This window comes from Tyto alba, unplaced genomic scaffold (assembly GCF_018691265.1).
Source record: "Tyto alba isolate M040663 unplaced genomic scaffold, T.alba_DEE_v4.0 Super-Scaffold_10, whole genome shotgun sequence".
NCBI lineage: Eukaryota > Metazoa > Chordata > Aves > Strigiformes > Tytonidae > Tyto > Tyto alba.
The window spans coordinates 13,872,725-13,887,664 of NW_024881262.1; the positions used below are offsets into that span (position 1 = coordinate 13,872,725).

The 14,940-nt window shown below is 44.6% G+C and overlaps 1 protein-coding gene across 2 annotated transcripts; it reads right to left on the reverse strand.

Annotated features, from left to right (window-relative positions):
- Window positions 1–990: 990 nt before the first annotated feature.
- Window positions 991–10,422, reverse strand: UTS2B (urotensin 2B). Of its 2 annotated transcripts, XM_042797888.1 has the most exons (5): window positions 10,226–10,422; window positions 7,881–7,982; window positions 4,829–4,866; window positions 3,374–3,467; window positions 991–1,647 (listed from the first exon to the last, which is right to left on the reverse strand). In XM_042797888.1, the coding sequence occupies exons 1-5, from the start codon at window positions 10,347–10,349 to the stop codon at window positions 1,622–1,624; spliced, it is 384 nt and encodes a 127-aa protein (XP_042653822.1). In that variant the 5' UTR covers window positions 10,350–10,422; the 3' UTR covers window positions 991–1,621. The 2 variants fall into 2 exon arrangements, with proteins under 2 accessions (XP_042653822.1, XP_042653823.1); XM_042797889.1 differs by lacking the exon at window positions 3,374–3,467 and having other exon boundaries at window positions 10,226–10,362.
- Window positions 10,423–14,940: the final 4,518 nt, after the last annotated feature.

Genomic DNA, 14,940 nt, shown 5'->3' on the forward strand with positions numbered 1-14,940 from the left:
GCTGTTGTGAGGGTATGTGAAAGTACACTCCCACATACCTTTTCATTTGCACAAAAGCAACAGAAAATGGGAAATGTGTTCTGAATAGCTACCAAGGAAATAACAAAGAATTAATGTTAACAGCAAACTGTATTTTGCATGTCATTAGGCCTCAGTGATACAATCAAGCTGGTTTTATTCCATAGATGCCAGCTTTGGCCCGTAATAGGATGAATGAATCTCCTCTTAATGAAATACACACAAGGTACTGCTGTGGTAAGCGTGCACTTCTTGCCAGAGCCCAAGGCAATGAATGTAACATGGTAATTACAGCTTTGGGGGAGGTGAAGTTTTGAAGAATACGTAGTGTGCAAGCTACAGCTAAATAGCATGGCTCAACAGGGCTGGAGAGACAGTTCAATTCTAGTCAAAATCAGTCCACACATCCACAGTGGCTGCCAGATTCTGCTCTCATTTTCAATGTTTGAAACCTCAAAGTTAACATCAGGTTTTATTCTGAATTTACACCTTTGGGAACACGGACCTTCGTTTTTCAAATAAACATGGATAATGTGTCTTAAGATGAATATATGTAGGAACCACTGATGGATTATGAAGTCTTCGTTTTGGACAGGGGCAGACATAATTCTGCTGTAGAAAAAGCCAGCTAGCAACTACACTGACCAGCCGGATGAGCCAAAATTCTCTGCTCAGAACATCTCTTTGAGGTGAGTAGATAGAAATCAGTGGGCCTGGTCCAGTCCCATGAGAACAGCTGCCCACACATATGCATGAGGAAGACTCAACTCTCATTCCTAGTTCTGGTCAGAAGGAAGGACCTCTTCCTCAGGCACAGTAAAACAGGCCAGTGTTGCTATACCTAGATGTTTAATGGGAGGTTTTTTTCACTGTAAACTTCACATGAACCATGAAGGTAACAAGAGCCTACATTAAGGGAAATGTGCTGCCCCTTGGGTCTCTGCTGGGGGAGAGAAAGAAAACAGCATATGCTTCTGTGCAACAGAAAACCTTTATTGGAATTATATCCAAAGGATCCAGACTTTTGTGCCTGTCCTCCCCCAGACTTACTGTGTACACTGATGGGGTACGACGAGGAACAGCTCTGGCTCAGCAAGCCGAGGCAGGCAGCCCTGAGCCCTTCACATTACACCCAGTCTGCCTTCCTGTCCCAACAGCGGGTGCGAGGTGATTACAGACCTGCTTGTAGGAGGTGATGGGAAACCTAGACATCACTGTGAGCAACGTCTGCAGATGTGGGCAATGGCCCAAGCTCAGGAGAACTGAGTTAGTGTTTGGTGCCTCGGGGGATCTGGTGAGAAGGGGAAAAGTGTACAGTGGCAGCAGACTGAATGGCACACACAGGACAGCAAGGAAAGTTGGGAAGCATCTTCCAAATAGAAGATCATGGTAGGTTAAACCTGGAAGGAAGGAACAGTGGAGAGTGGTAGTGGGCTACTAGCTCCTGTCACAGTTCCTGTTAGACTTGGCTGTGGTGCAGTCATGGAGGATGGCATCCAAGTTAGCAGCATGATGAGACAACAGAAAAAACTCTTAACACATTTATACCCAGCAAGGCAGTTTGGGGAAGGGCTCATCTTCATCTTCCAGTCCTGACAAGCCTTCAGATGCAATATTTCCAGAAGCAGGCTGGGAAGGGATACAAGAGAAGGATGTTAACATCCAACGACTTTTTCCAGCTTCTCACTCTAGCCCTGGAGTGGATTTCAAAAGCCTTATATCTTGACAGAGTTGGGGTGTGACACCAGCATTGTGGTTTCTGGGCACATCTCAATAAGCAGCTTTGACTTCATACAACACTTTAAGAAGGTGTTTCTTTTAGCTGCTTACAGTGTAAATAAGGGGTCTAAAAGTTGTTTCCATGCTGCTTGAGTTATAAGGGTTTGCGTTTCACTTTTCTCTACTTCAATATCAGGAACTAGCTTCTTCTTTCCTGTCTACTGGCCAGCAGCTTTGCTGCCTCAGAGGTGTGTGCATGGTCTTTCACTTGTGGCTGACTGGAAGAGCAGGATACTGACTTGGAGAGACCGGATCTGATTCTTACAATTTTTAATATAACCCAGTCACTCTATCACTCTGATGCTAACTGCCCTCCAAACAACAGTGATCTCTGTGGGATCTTCTAAACAGACCAGATTAGGGAAGGATGAATATTTTGGTGTTGGAAAAAATAGCTGTATCACTAGCACGCCCTGTTGTTTAAATCCTGTGTGGGTCTTCTATTGTCAAGTATGACAAGAGATTTCTACCTGTTTTTTTGAAAGCGGGATCTTGGGAGAAAACTTCTAGTGAATCAGCACTGCTCATGCTGAGACACGAGCTCCTCCCAGACTGGAAGGACTTTAGATAAAGGCAAAGATTCTCTGCTTTAATTTCTGGCGGAATCTGATTTAAACCTGGCAGGGGGAGTTGTATCTACATTTGAACCTTCCAGACTGGTGAGGGCATGAATTAGATTAGCCAGATTAATGACAGCCTCCAGGGTTGCTTATAAATTGCAGATTGTCTAAGGATCACCTAAGCACTTAAGCAAGCCTTGCACAAAGGGATTTCCTCTTGGCTGTCTGGCAGGTTGTCACACTGCACATGCACAGAGCATGTGGGCTAATGGCAGAACTAGCTCTTTTGTTTTTAGGCCAGATCTGTCATCAGTGACTTCTGTTTTACAGCTGCCACTGCTTTGTGGAGGAATCCACTGAAAGCCAGTGCAAGTGGCATTGTCCATGTGCTTGTCAGGGGCAGCCTTCAGGAGCACTGGTGCAATATGCTCCTGAGTCACTGGATACAAACTGGACAAAGCTTGGAGACCAACTGGGGGACCTACCACATCTGAGTTCCCTGCATTCTTGGTTGACTTCCACATCCTTTTTAGCTGCTTTTCAGCAGCACAAACAAGTACTCCTTTTTTCTCTGTAGGGAGGCAGTGACCTTGGCAGAGGGGAATGCATGCAGTCCACATGCCTCATTATGCCTTCAGCACTAGCTTTGTGCCCAGAGCAAAGCGACTGGTGCGCTGCAGGGACGTGTTCATATAGAACTCACCCCCTCCAGGACAGGCACTTATTGCTCATATAACACCGTGCTCCTCTGTGAAAAGAGGGGTGCAAAACTGACTGCCTCCAGTGAGGTCCTGGGTACATAGACATAGTGTATCTGCCCTGACAACAGGCAGAGTTGGGTACACAGCACTCATCAGCTGCTAAACCAGCCAGCCATTAACAAGAGAGTGCCAGGACTGCTAGAAAAGCTGCCAACCTGTTTTTCAGCATATCTGGGGCATGTCACTTTTGCAGAAAGGAAGCCCTGGAGATGAGAGTTGGACAGGATGGCTGCAGGGCTCTAACCAAAAACCTACCGCGTTTTTTGGGCTGGGATGCTGAGAGACTTTCCAAGGCATAGGCTACCTCTGACCCTTCCTCAGTTGAGAGCTGATCCTTCAATTTCTCCAGCTGTTTAAAAACAAACACAGGAGTAAACGAATGCCCTGTCATGAGGAGCTCCACAGTGTGCTGGCAAGTACAGGGTGGCTCAGAGGTAGGAGGCACAGGCAGCCTGGCTGACAGCATCACTGGGGAGGACAGGGTCCTCCCTGAAGCAGGACTGTTCCAGGAGGGTCTGCCTTTAGAGCACTCACACATCCTCATGTCCTCCTCCATTAAGCTGGTGGTTTGGTGGGAGCAGTGTAGGCACTCTCTGCTACTCCCCCACTCCAGGGTGCAAACCGCTGTGGAGAGGAGGCTGTGTAGAAGGATACTGAACCAATAAATCAAGTCAGTGCTGAGGCAGGAGGTCTCCAGGCATCCACTCACTGCAGCAAAGAGCATCTCTTCTACATTTCTCTGGGTTATCTCTCTCCTCCCTTCCTCTCAGTTCTTGCTAACTTCATTATAAGGTGGAAAGTCCACGGTATTTTCTTCTCCATCTACGGCTGCAGATCTTCCTAGTCTACTAGAAAAGAGTAGCTGTCATCTAGACTTCTCCTCTGGCAGTGTTCCTTCCAGGAAGCCAGAGATTAATGTCCCTCAGCACTGGAGCGAGGGGCTATGATAACAGCTGGCAGCCTCCTGTCTGGCATGCTGCATTGATTTTTCAGTCTGAAGTGAAAAGTACCAAGTGGAACCCACCAGGACCTCCAGGATCCATGCAAACAGCCGTACCTTGCCTGAGAAAGTGGAAAAAGAGCTTCCACTGCATGCAGGATTTGGGGCACAACAGGATCCATGGCAAAGTTGCTGCATACCTTTCCCTGTTCCTGGGTGCTGGGTGTAGGATGGGGCTTCCTCTTGCTCTGTGTGTGTAGGGGTGCACTCTGCTTTGCACAGAAAGGCTCTGACCCTGGTTACTGCCTCCCTTACTACTAAAGAGCCCAGACAAAAATCATTCTGGATTAGCTGTGCAGTGGCTATCTCTCTAACTTCAGCTCGTTATCTAATGAAGCCAGCTGATACAATGCCTAGGAAGGCAGGATGACCTCTTCTCCCTCCCTTTTCTTCCGTGGAGATTTCCTTTCGAATTTATTTTTTCCTGGCTTGGCCTTCACTGGCCTTTCACTGGTGGCGGAGGCAAGAGCTGCCTCAGCTTTTATTGCACTTGTCTATAGTCTTGTTCTCTTTTTATCTTTTGCAGCTTGGGTAGCTATTTAGCCCAGGTTCTGCTTTTCTCTTTGTGTGATATATGCTTACATTATAACAGTAGAATGAAGAGTAGCAGGATGCAGATAGAAGAATAAGTCATAAAGACAGTATGCACCATTGTTTAGCTATGCATGCAACAGTACACATACATATGTCTGTGCATTTGCTGGTCTCACCTGTTCAAGCTCTTCAAATTTCTTTGCCAGCTCCCAGTCTGCAAGAAGGAAGAGAGTAACATAAGTATCATCTGCATTGCTTCCCAAAGCTCAAATCAAAAACAGTTCCTTCATTTAACCTCTTCAAAGGTAGACAAGAAAAGACCTAATTATTGTTTAAGTCCTGTTAATGATCTCCAAATCAATGGTAGCAGAAACAGTGACAGAAAAGTAGATATTCTCTACTGAATTCTATGGGACTTTTCCCTAATTCTCCATTACGAGGGAGGCTTCTTTATTATTTACCAGGCTCTAGGGGAATTGGTCCAACAAGGTCACATACTGTGTGATACCAACTCAGGTGAACCTCTGTTATTTCTTAATTTTTACCCTGAAAACAGCAAATCCCTAATGCTGGCTTTTCTGTCCCTGGCCTTTTATATGGCCTTGCATTGCTTCCTTTAGGACTTGTTTATCCTCACATCACCCATGCAGGCAGAAGTGAGAAGACACAGATTTATCCTAGCATAATTTACTGCTTTAGAAGTCAGCAAACATCAGGGATGACAGAGTGGAGCAACAGGAAAAGTTGTGAGTGCAGATTCCACACTTCTAACTGTTAGGGGGGCACAGGGACCTGGGCACCAGCTTCATCATCAGACTTAGAGATCTCAAGGCTGAGCAGTATGGTACTAGACTGGAAGAATGCTATGCAGATGAACTGCCTGGGGGATATCCTATCCAGGACAAAGGGAGAGTTAGGTGCATCTAAAACCTCCAGCTGAGTCGGGAAGGGCCTGGACTAGCAAGAGGGAAATCTGCAGGAAGGGATGGGGGATTTCAATCTTACTCCTTTGTGAGGACTGAGTGCCTTATTCCAGACTCAAGCTGATGTCAAACAGTTAATTTTTTAAGTAAGATAGATGAAACAATAGAAGGCATCACAAAAAATGAGCTCAGTCAAAGCTGAGTGACCGGAATACAGCAGTTCTCCTGGGAGGGGATCAGCTGGTTTTAAGTGCCAGTTTGGGAAAAAATGCACTGAAATAAGCAGAAAAGCCAGGAAAGAGCTAAAGAATGTCTCTTCTGGGCCTCACAAGAAAGCCAAACACCAGCCCTGGAACCGTCTCCTTTGTCTGCTCCTAATGTGGCAGCAGGCATTTGTCTGCATCTCTGAGGGGATTTAGGACATAATTCCCCCTGATTTCAGATAAGACACAGACACCTCTCCAGACGTGGGCTTTTTTTTTTAAATATTTGAAACTGAGCAGGAAGGTGCCAAGAAACGGCTGACTGCCTTCTTGGTTTCTCCTTCGATAAGGAAACAATTCAGTTGAAAAATCCTGAATGTTTTCTGATAGATATTCATCCAACAGAAAAAGCAACAGTTCCTAAATAAATCCATTACATCAGGGAGAGAGAGATGCGTTTGCAAGATGGTCTGAGGATGGGGATGGGCTGGGAGTCAGGAGGCAGGGGCTCTGTTCCTGGCACTGCCAGCAATGACCTTAGGCAAATTCCTCTTAAAATGTCTTTACATAACCATAAGGTAGAGACAGCCAGACCTGCATATCTACAAGTCAAAAGTGCCACTTAAGAGATGATGATTAGTACTATTATTATTATTATTATTATTATTATTATTATTATTATTATTATTATTATTATTATTATTATTATTATTATTATTATTATGATGTACATTTTTACTTCTTTTGAAGTTTCAAGTGCCTATTTTGGCTCGACTTTCTGCAAACCATAAGCTTGGCCAATGACTGCTATGAATAGAAAATGAACAGCGGTCGAAATTTGGAACAGATTATCTCAGGCAGAGGGAAGGAAGTTAATTTATGGATGAAGCCTTGAGAAACTGCCTGCTGTAAATCCTCTGTCTGTGCTCTGCTCAGAGATTCATTATATTCAATTGTCTGGCATAAAATGCAGCCTTTCCTCTAGGAGTAATAAGCACAATAATCCATAAACCAATCATAAAAATGTTATTTCGTGAATGCATCCCCTTTGCAAGAATAATGCCTTTGTTAGTATAAGGACTTGATTTATTTATGTTTGTTTATTTGTCCCAGGATTGTTTAACCACTGCCTTACTGCATTAACAAGGGGCTGGGGAAGAGCACTGAGTGATTTTGACAAATGGATTTTCATAACAAAATTTTTGTTGGGCCCCGTTGTTGGCTGTTTTCACAGGGAACAACAGCTTCCTGCCCTGAGACCACCACATACAGCCCAAACCCTCCCCTTGCTGAGGTGACCGTGGGAATAGCTGACCCCTGTAATCCATATGGTGCTTGTGACTGCTGTGCGTATTGTCATGGAAAGCCCAAGTTTCTCTTCAGCAGGTCTGAGTTTAGCCACGTGCGGGTGGCTTTAAACGTGGTGTCTGTTCACAGAACACAGACAGGTAAAGCTTCCACATGGCCCGTCTTTGGCCTCTTCGCTGTGTGCGAAAAGCCTGTTGTCTAAGCCTCTTCCAGGAGTAGCAGGGGCTTAGGCTCAGACGGGAGCTCCCGCTACCTTTGTCCCAACCTACACCTGACCCCAAGGGTTCTCAGCCATATGCTCTGTGCAGAATCTTGATGCTGCCCACTGCCCCATATGCTCACAAGCTGCTGCTGGTTTTAGCATGCCAGCAAGACACTGAGCTGTCTCTCAAAAGCACATGGGGCTCTTCGGGGTATAGGTGGAGAGGTGACTCCCAAGGATGGCTCATGCCTCAGGCATATTACACAACCTCCCAGGGATAGCAGGGGCACAGGGACTCAGCAGCATATCTTCTTACTATTTCTTATGTACACACACATGCTCCCTTGCCAGCTCAGTGTTGAGTGTCTGAGGATCTAGGGTCCGTGGTTTTGGGCAGCTTTACACCACTTTGCAAAAGCAGGTCCAGGAGCCTCATGATGGAGAACATCTGATATCAATCATGTGTAGGCACCATACCAGGTGCTTCTGCTTTCTGAGCAGCTGGTATTTCTGAGGAACCTGATGACTGGGTTCCTTGCATTCATGCAAACACAGACGCAGGAAGCTGAAATTTCCCATCCCCTTCGCTTACCAATATTTTCCGGTCTCTGCCATGCGAGTTTCTTGTTAAGAAGCAGAGTCAGCAGTGTGTCCTCGTGATTTGTGTCTTCTCTCTCTGGAAGCACTCGGTTCTCTGCAGCACATAAAACACACATTTCTTTATCTCTAATGAAAAAAAGGACCCTCCAGCCCCCGACATTAAAATAAAAATTAAGAAGGTTAAGAAGTGGAAGGAAAATGTCTCCTGTCAGCACCTTGTCAGGGTAGAAGGAGCTCAGTGGAAGAGGAAGATGTGTGAGCATGGAATAAAATGTCTGGGCAGTGAGGGCTGTGCAGTGAAAGGGTGCAGGATGCGGGAGCCCTCCCTGCCAGCTCCGGGCTGCTGAACAGTCCTACTGCAGCCTCATCAGCATGGCTGGCTGCAGAGAGCTGGAGACACCGCCTTGATTCAGACAGTCCCGACCTCTTCTGCAAGGCGAATGTAGCAGTTGCCTCTGCAAAGCCAGACAGCAACCCACAAGATCCTCTCTTCTCAAAACTGCAGGTGTTCCCCCCACTCACACCATCCACCTTCCCAGAGCCAATAGAGGTGGGAACTTGCTCCTCAAGAAGGCTGATGTGTGGGTACCACAGCTGAAAAGCCCTGCAGCCCCGCAGTCTATTCTTGCGCTCACTCAGCCTTGAGGGCTGCTCTATCTGATTGCCAGTGGTATTCAAGGAATCTTCCTCAACAGAACCAAGTTTGGAAGAGTTCAAAGTGAACTCATACAGTAGCCATGGGCCATGCAGAATTCTGTTTTCCAGGAAAAACCTCCCCAAGCTGCTGTCCTAAAACAAATTGGACTTCTCCATGAGGCCCCTTTAGGGATCTTTTTCAGTGTTTTTGCTTTAGTGGTTGTGGCTATGCCCTCAAATGAATGGTTGTGACGGTCAAGGGTTCAACAGAAACCGAAAAACACAGAGAATGAGACTAATCAGAGCTCAGATGGCTCTAAGACCCTCCAAGCTCTGCTGAACAGGTTTCTAGAATCATCTGAAACCTGAACATTACATTAATTTTTCAGAATGACAGAATGGGAGCCAGGCTTTACAGGTAGAATGGCCATTCCCAAAAATCTCTGGTCTGAACATCCCTGCCCCATACCTACACCCTACAAAGCCCTGGAAGATACCTACAGAATCCATGGAAAATACTAAGAAATCATGCAGAAAGGCTTATTTTCACTTCTTGCAGTATCCTTAGGAATTCTGCTTACTCCTTTCAAGGAGATGAGAAAGGAGAAAATGGTCTCATATCGGTCCTACATATCTGTGATGGGATGAATGCAATTATTTTTGATACACATGAGACAAAACATTGTAACAGATGAGTCTTAAGGATGCTCAAGAGTATGTGGAAATCAGCTCCATTAGCTAAAGTCACATAAATCTGCAGAAACAGAGGAGCCCTGGTCAAAGTGATGCTCCAAGTATTTGGCGAGACTTAACCCTGCCTTACACTGCGGCTGAAGCTGCTGGTCCTGATTGTGGTCTCTAGAAATAAAGCCGAGGGAGTTAGCAGAGCTACACGCTGTGTAAAACTTGCAGTTAGAGTGGAGTGCTATAAACCTTGTTCCTAAGTCTGAAAGACAGTTATGATTTTAAAATAGCTACTTTTAGTCATTTGGGGGATTTGCTACAGAAAAAAAACCTATAAACACTCTAGTAAAAACTAAACAGAAGCAGTATTTAGATAAAGTGGCCTCAGGAATGTTTTGGTTGTCATTACAAAAATAAATACGTGATATAAGAGGAAAAATCATTTGAAAAGCAATGTTATTTTCAAGCCTATATTTAGCTGCTCTTTTTTTTTTTCTTTTTTTTCCACTGCCAAGTCTCTTTGAGAAAGAAGATTAATGATTGACATTTCCCTGCAGAGTAAGTTTAAGCTAAGATTAATTTAAATTATAGGAGAAGAACATATAAAAAGAAGTTTTGTGAATAAAAAAGTTCAGCAGCACCCTAGTACTGACATTTATGAGCTGTCAGATCTCATATGGTACATACTGGAATTGCTACTCTCTGATATTTTAATGTTTTCATTTGGAAATTTTCTTTTGGAAGAGAATAAGCTACCCTTACCAGATTTCACCAGATCTGATATTTTTACTGATTAACAGAGTATGTCATACGACCAGCTGCAGACCAGAAGGACAGCTTTAGCTCATGCTAATATGAACTGGGTAGCACCCATGTTAATTGATTGATCAGTATAGCTCAAGGTTCATTTTATTTTCTTTCACAGATAAGCGAGTGTTGCATTGGCCATGACAAGCAGCAAAGCAAAGCAAAAAGATAACGACCTACCTGTGCCATCTAGTCTGTATTCCAGCTTACCTTGTAGTAAAAAAGGCTCTCCATGTGTAGACGGGACATACAGAGTCATGGTCAAGATGGTTAGCACTCCAAGGGATAGCTGGACAGACCACATCTTCTCCACGTTCCCACCACCCAAAAGCATTCTTCCTTCAGGCACGGTGGAGGACTTCAATGCAACCCAGTGCCAGATGAGCTCACTTTTAAGAGGCAGTGGATGTGCCGTGATTGCAAATGGCCTTTGGAGGAGGGGAGAAAAATATCTCTTGAGATATAATTCAACCTGTCAATATGATTCACTCCTTTGGGAGTGGACAGAACAACCCAGTAACAGATGTCAGATGGAACCTGTTCAATATATCTTATATCAGACTGATCTAATGAATTCTGATGTTCCCACAGGCATGCACGTTGATATACATTCCATACGTACATACATTAAAAATATTTTTTCGAGGCTGCTGCTTTAATGGAATTCAGACACGAGGACTCCCACATTAGCAAGGAAGATTTGTCTAACATACAAGTTGCTCTACGTCACCAATTTGGACATATTCAGGTTAATGGGCTTTTGTAATTTATCATCTCACTTCCTACTGCCTATATTAATTAATGTGAGATATAATGAGTGCTGAAGTGGTGGGAAACAGAGGGGGAGAACTCTTTTCATTTAACTGATTGGAGGATGTTGAGTGTGTCTGGCTCACCGTGACTTACGGCTTTGTCAACGGGAAAGGCATCACACCCTATTTTGGGATTATGTCTGAGTGGGGGAGTGCAGATTTGGCAGCAGATATGGAATACATCAAGGATGGGCAACTGTCTTCAGTTTTTTCTTGGGGAAAAAAAGAAGTGGAAGGTCAGATGCTGGCTTTGGCTGCACAGCCATATTTTATTAGTTTAGAGAAAAGTATTGAGGCACATTGCACATATTCCATGTCTTCTCAGGTCATGACTACATCTTGGTTTGGCTTCTATTTGTTGCCTGTCCATCTTTATTGATCAGGGACCTGTTACTAGTTTTCTATTACAAACTTACTAAGAAAAATGTTGTAATAGTAACAGCGCTAAACTTTGTCCTTCACTTCTGCTCCTTCTGTAGAACTGAATCATCTGTACTACAATTTGTCCAAGATCTGACTTGTACATACACTCCTAGTGACTCACTTTGTGTGCTTTTTTGACACCATATCATGCCAGATTACCCAACATAGCTTCATCTGATGGTACATGCACTTCATCTTAAGTAAAAGACAGTATCATTTCCATGTTTGGGCTTTTGGCTTCTGGTCCCCATCTCTCCCTACAATTTGCTGTGCGCCTTGGATAGCTATAGAATGTCTAGCCTTCTAATATCTCTTTTCATATTTACTTTTTTCTAAAAAATGGAGGGGGAGAGGCTCAGATTTTTTGCAAGTGCCTACGAAAATGAATGTGATCCTTCCATTAAGGAATACTTCTCTACTGAGGAAATATTCCAAAATTTTCCCTGCAATTATAATATGTGCAAATAAACCAAACTTGTCTTTTCCCTCAGTCTTGTGAACCAGTGACCAACCAGATGAAGCGCTCCCCTTCTTCACAAAGTTCTGCTTGGACCGAGAGACACCTATGGCCTCCTGGGAACTATTTTCCAGCCGCCTCTGTCTCCTTAAGCTGCCTGTTTCAAACTGGTTGGAGGTGAGCAGCCCCCATGAAGCAGAGGCCATAACTTGATGAGCACCACCTTGCACAGGAGTCTGAGGTGGACAATAGTAGCTCTAATTCAAAACTATATTCTAAAGGGAAGTCAGGTCTGTTTTCACTTGGTATTAAATGGCTATCCAGGTCCCTACCAGTCTGTCTTGAGATCTGCTGTGAAATTGAGTTTGCCTTGATTCAGAAGGTGGGTTTCCCCATCTCATTTAAGTTTATGCAGAATCCACAGATCTCTGACTATTTTTTCCTACCCTTGGCTATAACGCATCATGGGCTATTGGCAGGCTCTTTCAAGAAGATGAGCTATTCCCTGGGCTTTCCTCTTTCACTGCAGAGAAACTTCAGTTCTGGGTCACTGCAACTGTTCAGCCCCCAAAACAACTCATGTGTAAAGTGTGCCAGTCCTTTCAAGTGAGGGCCCTGGGGAAGGTGAGGGACTGCCACTCTACATTTACATACTAGAAGGCAGATTACCAGATGCTGAGGGGTGGATAGGTGCCTGACAGATGCTGCCAGATGCTAGTGGACTTTTTTGCATTTGTTTCAGTTATGAGATGGTTGATTTGCAGTGTTGGGCTTCTGTAGGACTCCCATCTGGAAAATTACTTTCCTTTTAGCCCATTTGTTCAGGTGTCAGAAATATTATTACATTTTATTAATCTTATGTATTTTATTCTCAATAGGAAGACAACATAGTCTCTATTCTCCCTATTACTTCACTCAGTGATAATGTCTTCTACTTAATCCATTGAGCACTTGTGTATAGAACTTAAAGATGCAAGCTCCATCTCTATCTCCCATGGTTCTAGTCTGCCTAAGCCTCTTCATGTAGAAGTTTCTATTTTCATAAAGCTATGCAGACTTCAGGTAATTAAACACAATCAAACTGGAAAATTGATAAGGGTGGACAAAGCCAGCCAGTCCAAGGGACAGGAATGGACAAGACTTGGCTCAAGCAGATGCCAGTAAACTCAGCAACACCAGCTCTGAGTGTGAGAGATGAGTATATGTGTCAAGTCCCTGAGGGTGTTAACAGTCCTGAGCAGCCTCAGCTGGGGCCTCCACTACCTTCTCCACCCATAGGCTGAGGAGCCCCATTTAAGTTCAGCCCTGGGTTCCTTCTGTTTTTGCCTAAGCTATGTTGGAGGATTGCTGGTCTGCAGCTCACCTATGTCATTGCTTGCCCATAGCGTCTACTGATCTTGACACAGACCTGCAGGTTGACATTGCTGCTTGACCTCAGACATGTTCCATTACTGTAGACCTGTCTGGTGTTCTCTGGACTGTGTTTGGCCCTGATTGCTACCATCAGGACTGATTCTGACTAGTGGATTGGCTTCCAGCTTGACCCTAGATCTACCTCATCATCTTGGGCTTCCCTGATCATTGGGACTCTTGGCTGAATCTGGCTGCTGTCTTTGGTCTCCGTGTTCCTGAGGTAATTGGCCCTTGCTGCTCTTGGACATTGTCATCCTTGAAACATTCAGCTTCTTTCTGTGCATAGATTTCTCTGCCAGGTTGACTAATAGATCTTGGAACAGTGAATGCTTTCAGGTATGTTATATAAAATCCCAGTTTCTCTGAAGTCACTTGGGGCTTTGCTGTTATCTCTAGTGAAGCTAGGACTGCCTCAAGAATAGATCCAGTCTCCAAGTAACTTAACCTTAGTTTAACACCAAAGCAGTAAGCCTCAGGCAAGAGGAATTCAGTGTGGGATTTGAGTAACTTGTAAACTACAGGAGGCAGTGTTGAGCTGCCAAAAGTAGAACATGAAAGGGCTACTTCATAGAGCCAGCTTGGAGTGGCAGGTTTCCAGACCACTTTGTATGCTGTACATTTAGGGTTTGGAGAGAGCAGATATTCTTTCTGTTTTCCAGAGCTTCCCAAGAACACATGGAAACAGCTCATGCATCGAGTACTTCAGGTGAACCTCAACAGCATCCACAGGCTTTGCTGTGGTTTTATGTTCTCCACTTAACCATCGTTTGCTTGGTCTCAAAGCAAACAACCTGCTGTGGGAAGACCTGTCAGGGAAAAGCCTTTAGTCGAGTTTGGCAGGAAGGGCATATGAACTGTCCCCCAACCTCTGCACCAAGGATGGGACTTGGCTGCAACCAGGTAGTCTCAGTTGGTAGAGACAGGATTTTATACTGTGTGGTACATATGGGGAGACTCACATATCACAGTTTTCTTGACTAGAGTGTTTCTAAGAATAAAATGAGGATAGGGAATGACAAACAAATTTGCAAATGTGGCAGGGACATGTCTTGTAGAGGGAAAGTCAGGGTGGGGGCTTGACAGCCCCAACAAAGCGTGGAGAAGTTGGTGAGCTTTTGGCAGGCAAGAAAGGAGAGCTGCAGTCACAGCAGGGGTGAAGTAGGCTTCATATACAATGTCAGAAAGGCAGGAGTCATCTTGCTCCCCATCCTGGGCAGTGACTTACAGCGTACCTTCCCATTCCACCATGTACCTCTGTCACCTCTGTCTATTCACATGCCCAAAAAACCTGTTTCCATCTTCTGTAGCCAAGTCCTTTCTCTCTTCCATAGTCTCTGCCTTCTTTGCCTGTATCACCATTGTAGACCTGACACCATTTGTCTCTTCTGTCTATGTTCCTGTTGGATCTATCTGCTCCTCTGTGTCTCCAACTGTGCTTTACCTGGTAGGAATCAGAATAGAAGGTACTAAAAACCACCCTGACCTTTTCAGCCTTCATTCCTCACACATTTAATATCTGATTTCTCCTCTATCTGTGTCATTCCTACCCTGAGGTGGACTTGAGAACAAAACCCACTCTAGTCATGTTATTTAAAGCACCACTGGAAGGCGCTCAGATACTCTGCTGATGTGTGGTACAAAGTCTCCGACAAAGCATCTTGAATGCAGAAAGGAATTAAAATATTGTGCACATAAGCTAGGAGAACAGCCCTCCTCGCAGCTCCCAGAGAGGAGGGAGTGCATAATGGGGAGGAAGATATAGTTATAAAATAAGATTCCCTGTTCCTTAGGGGACTGTTAAAACCAGTCAATATTTATGA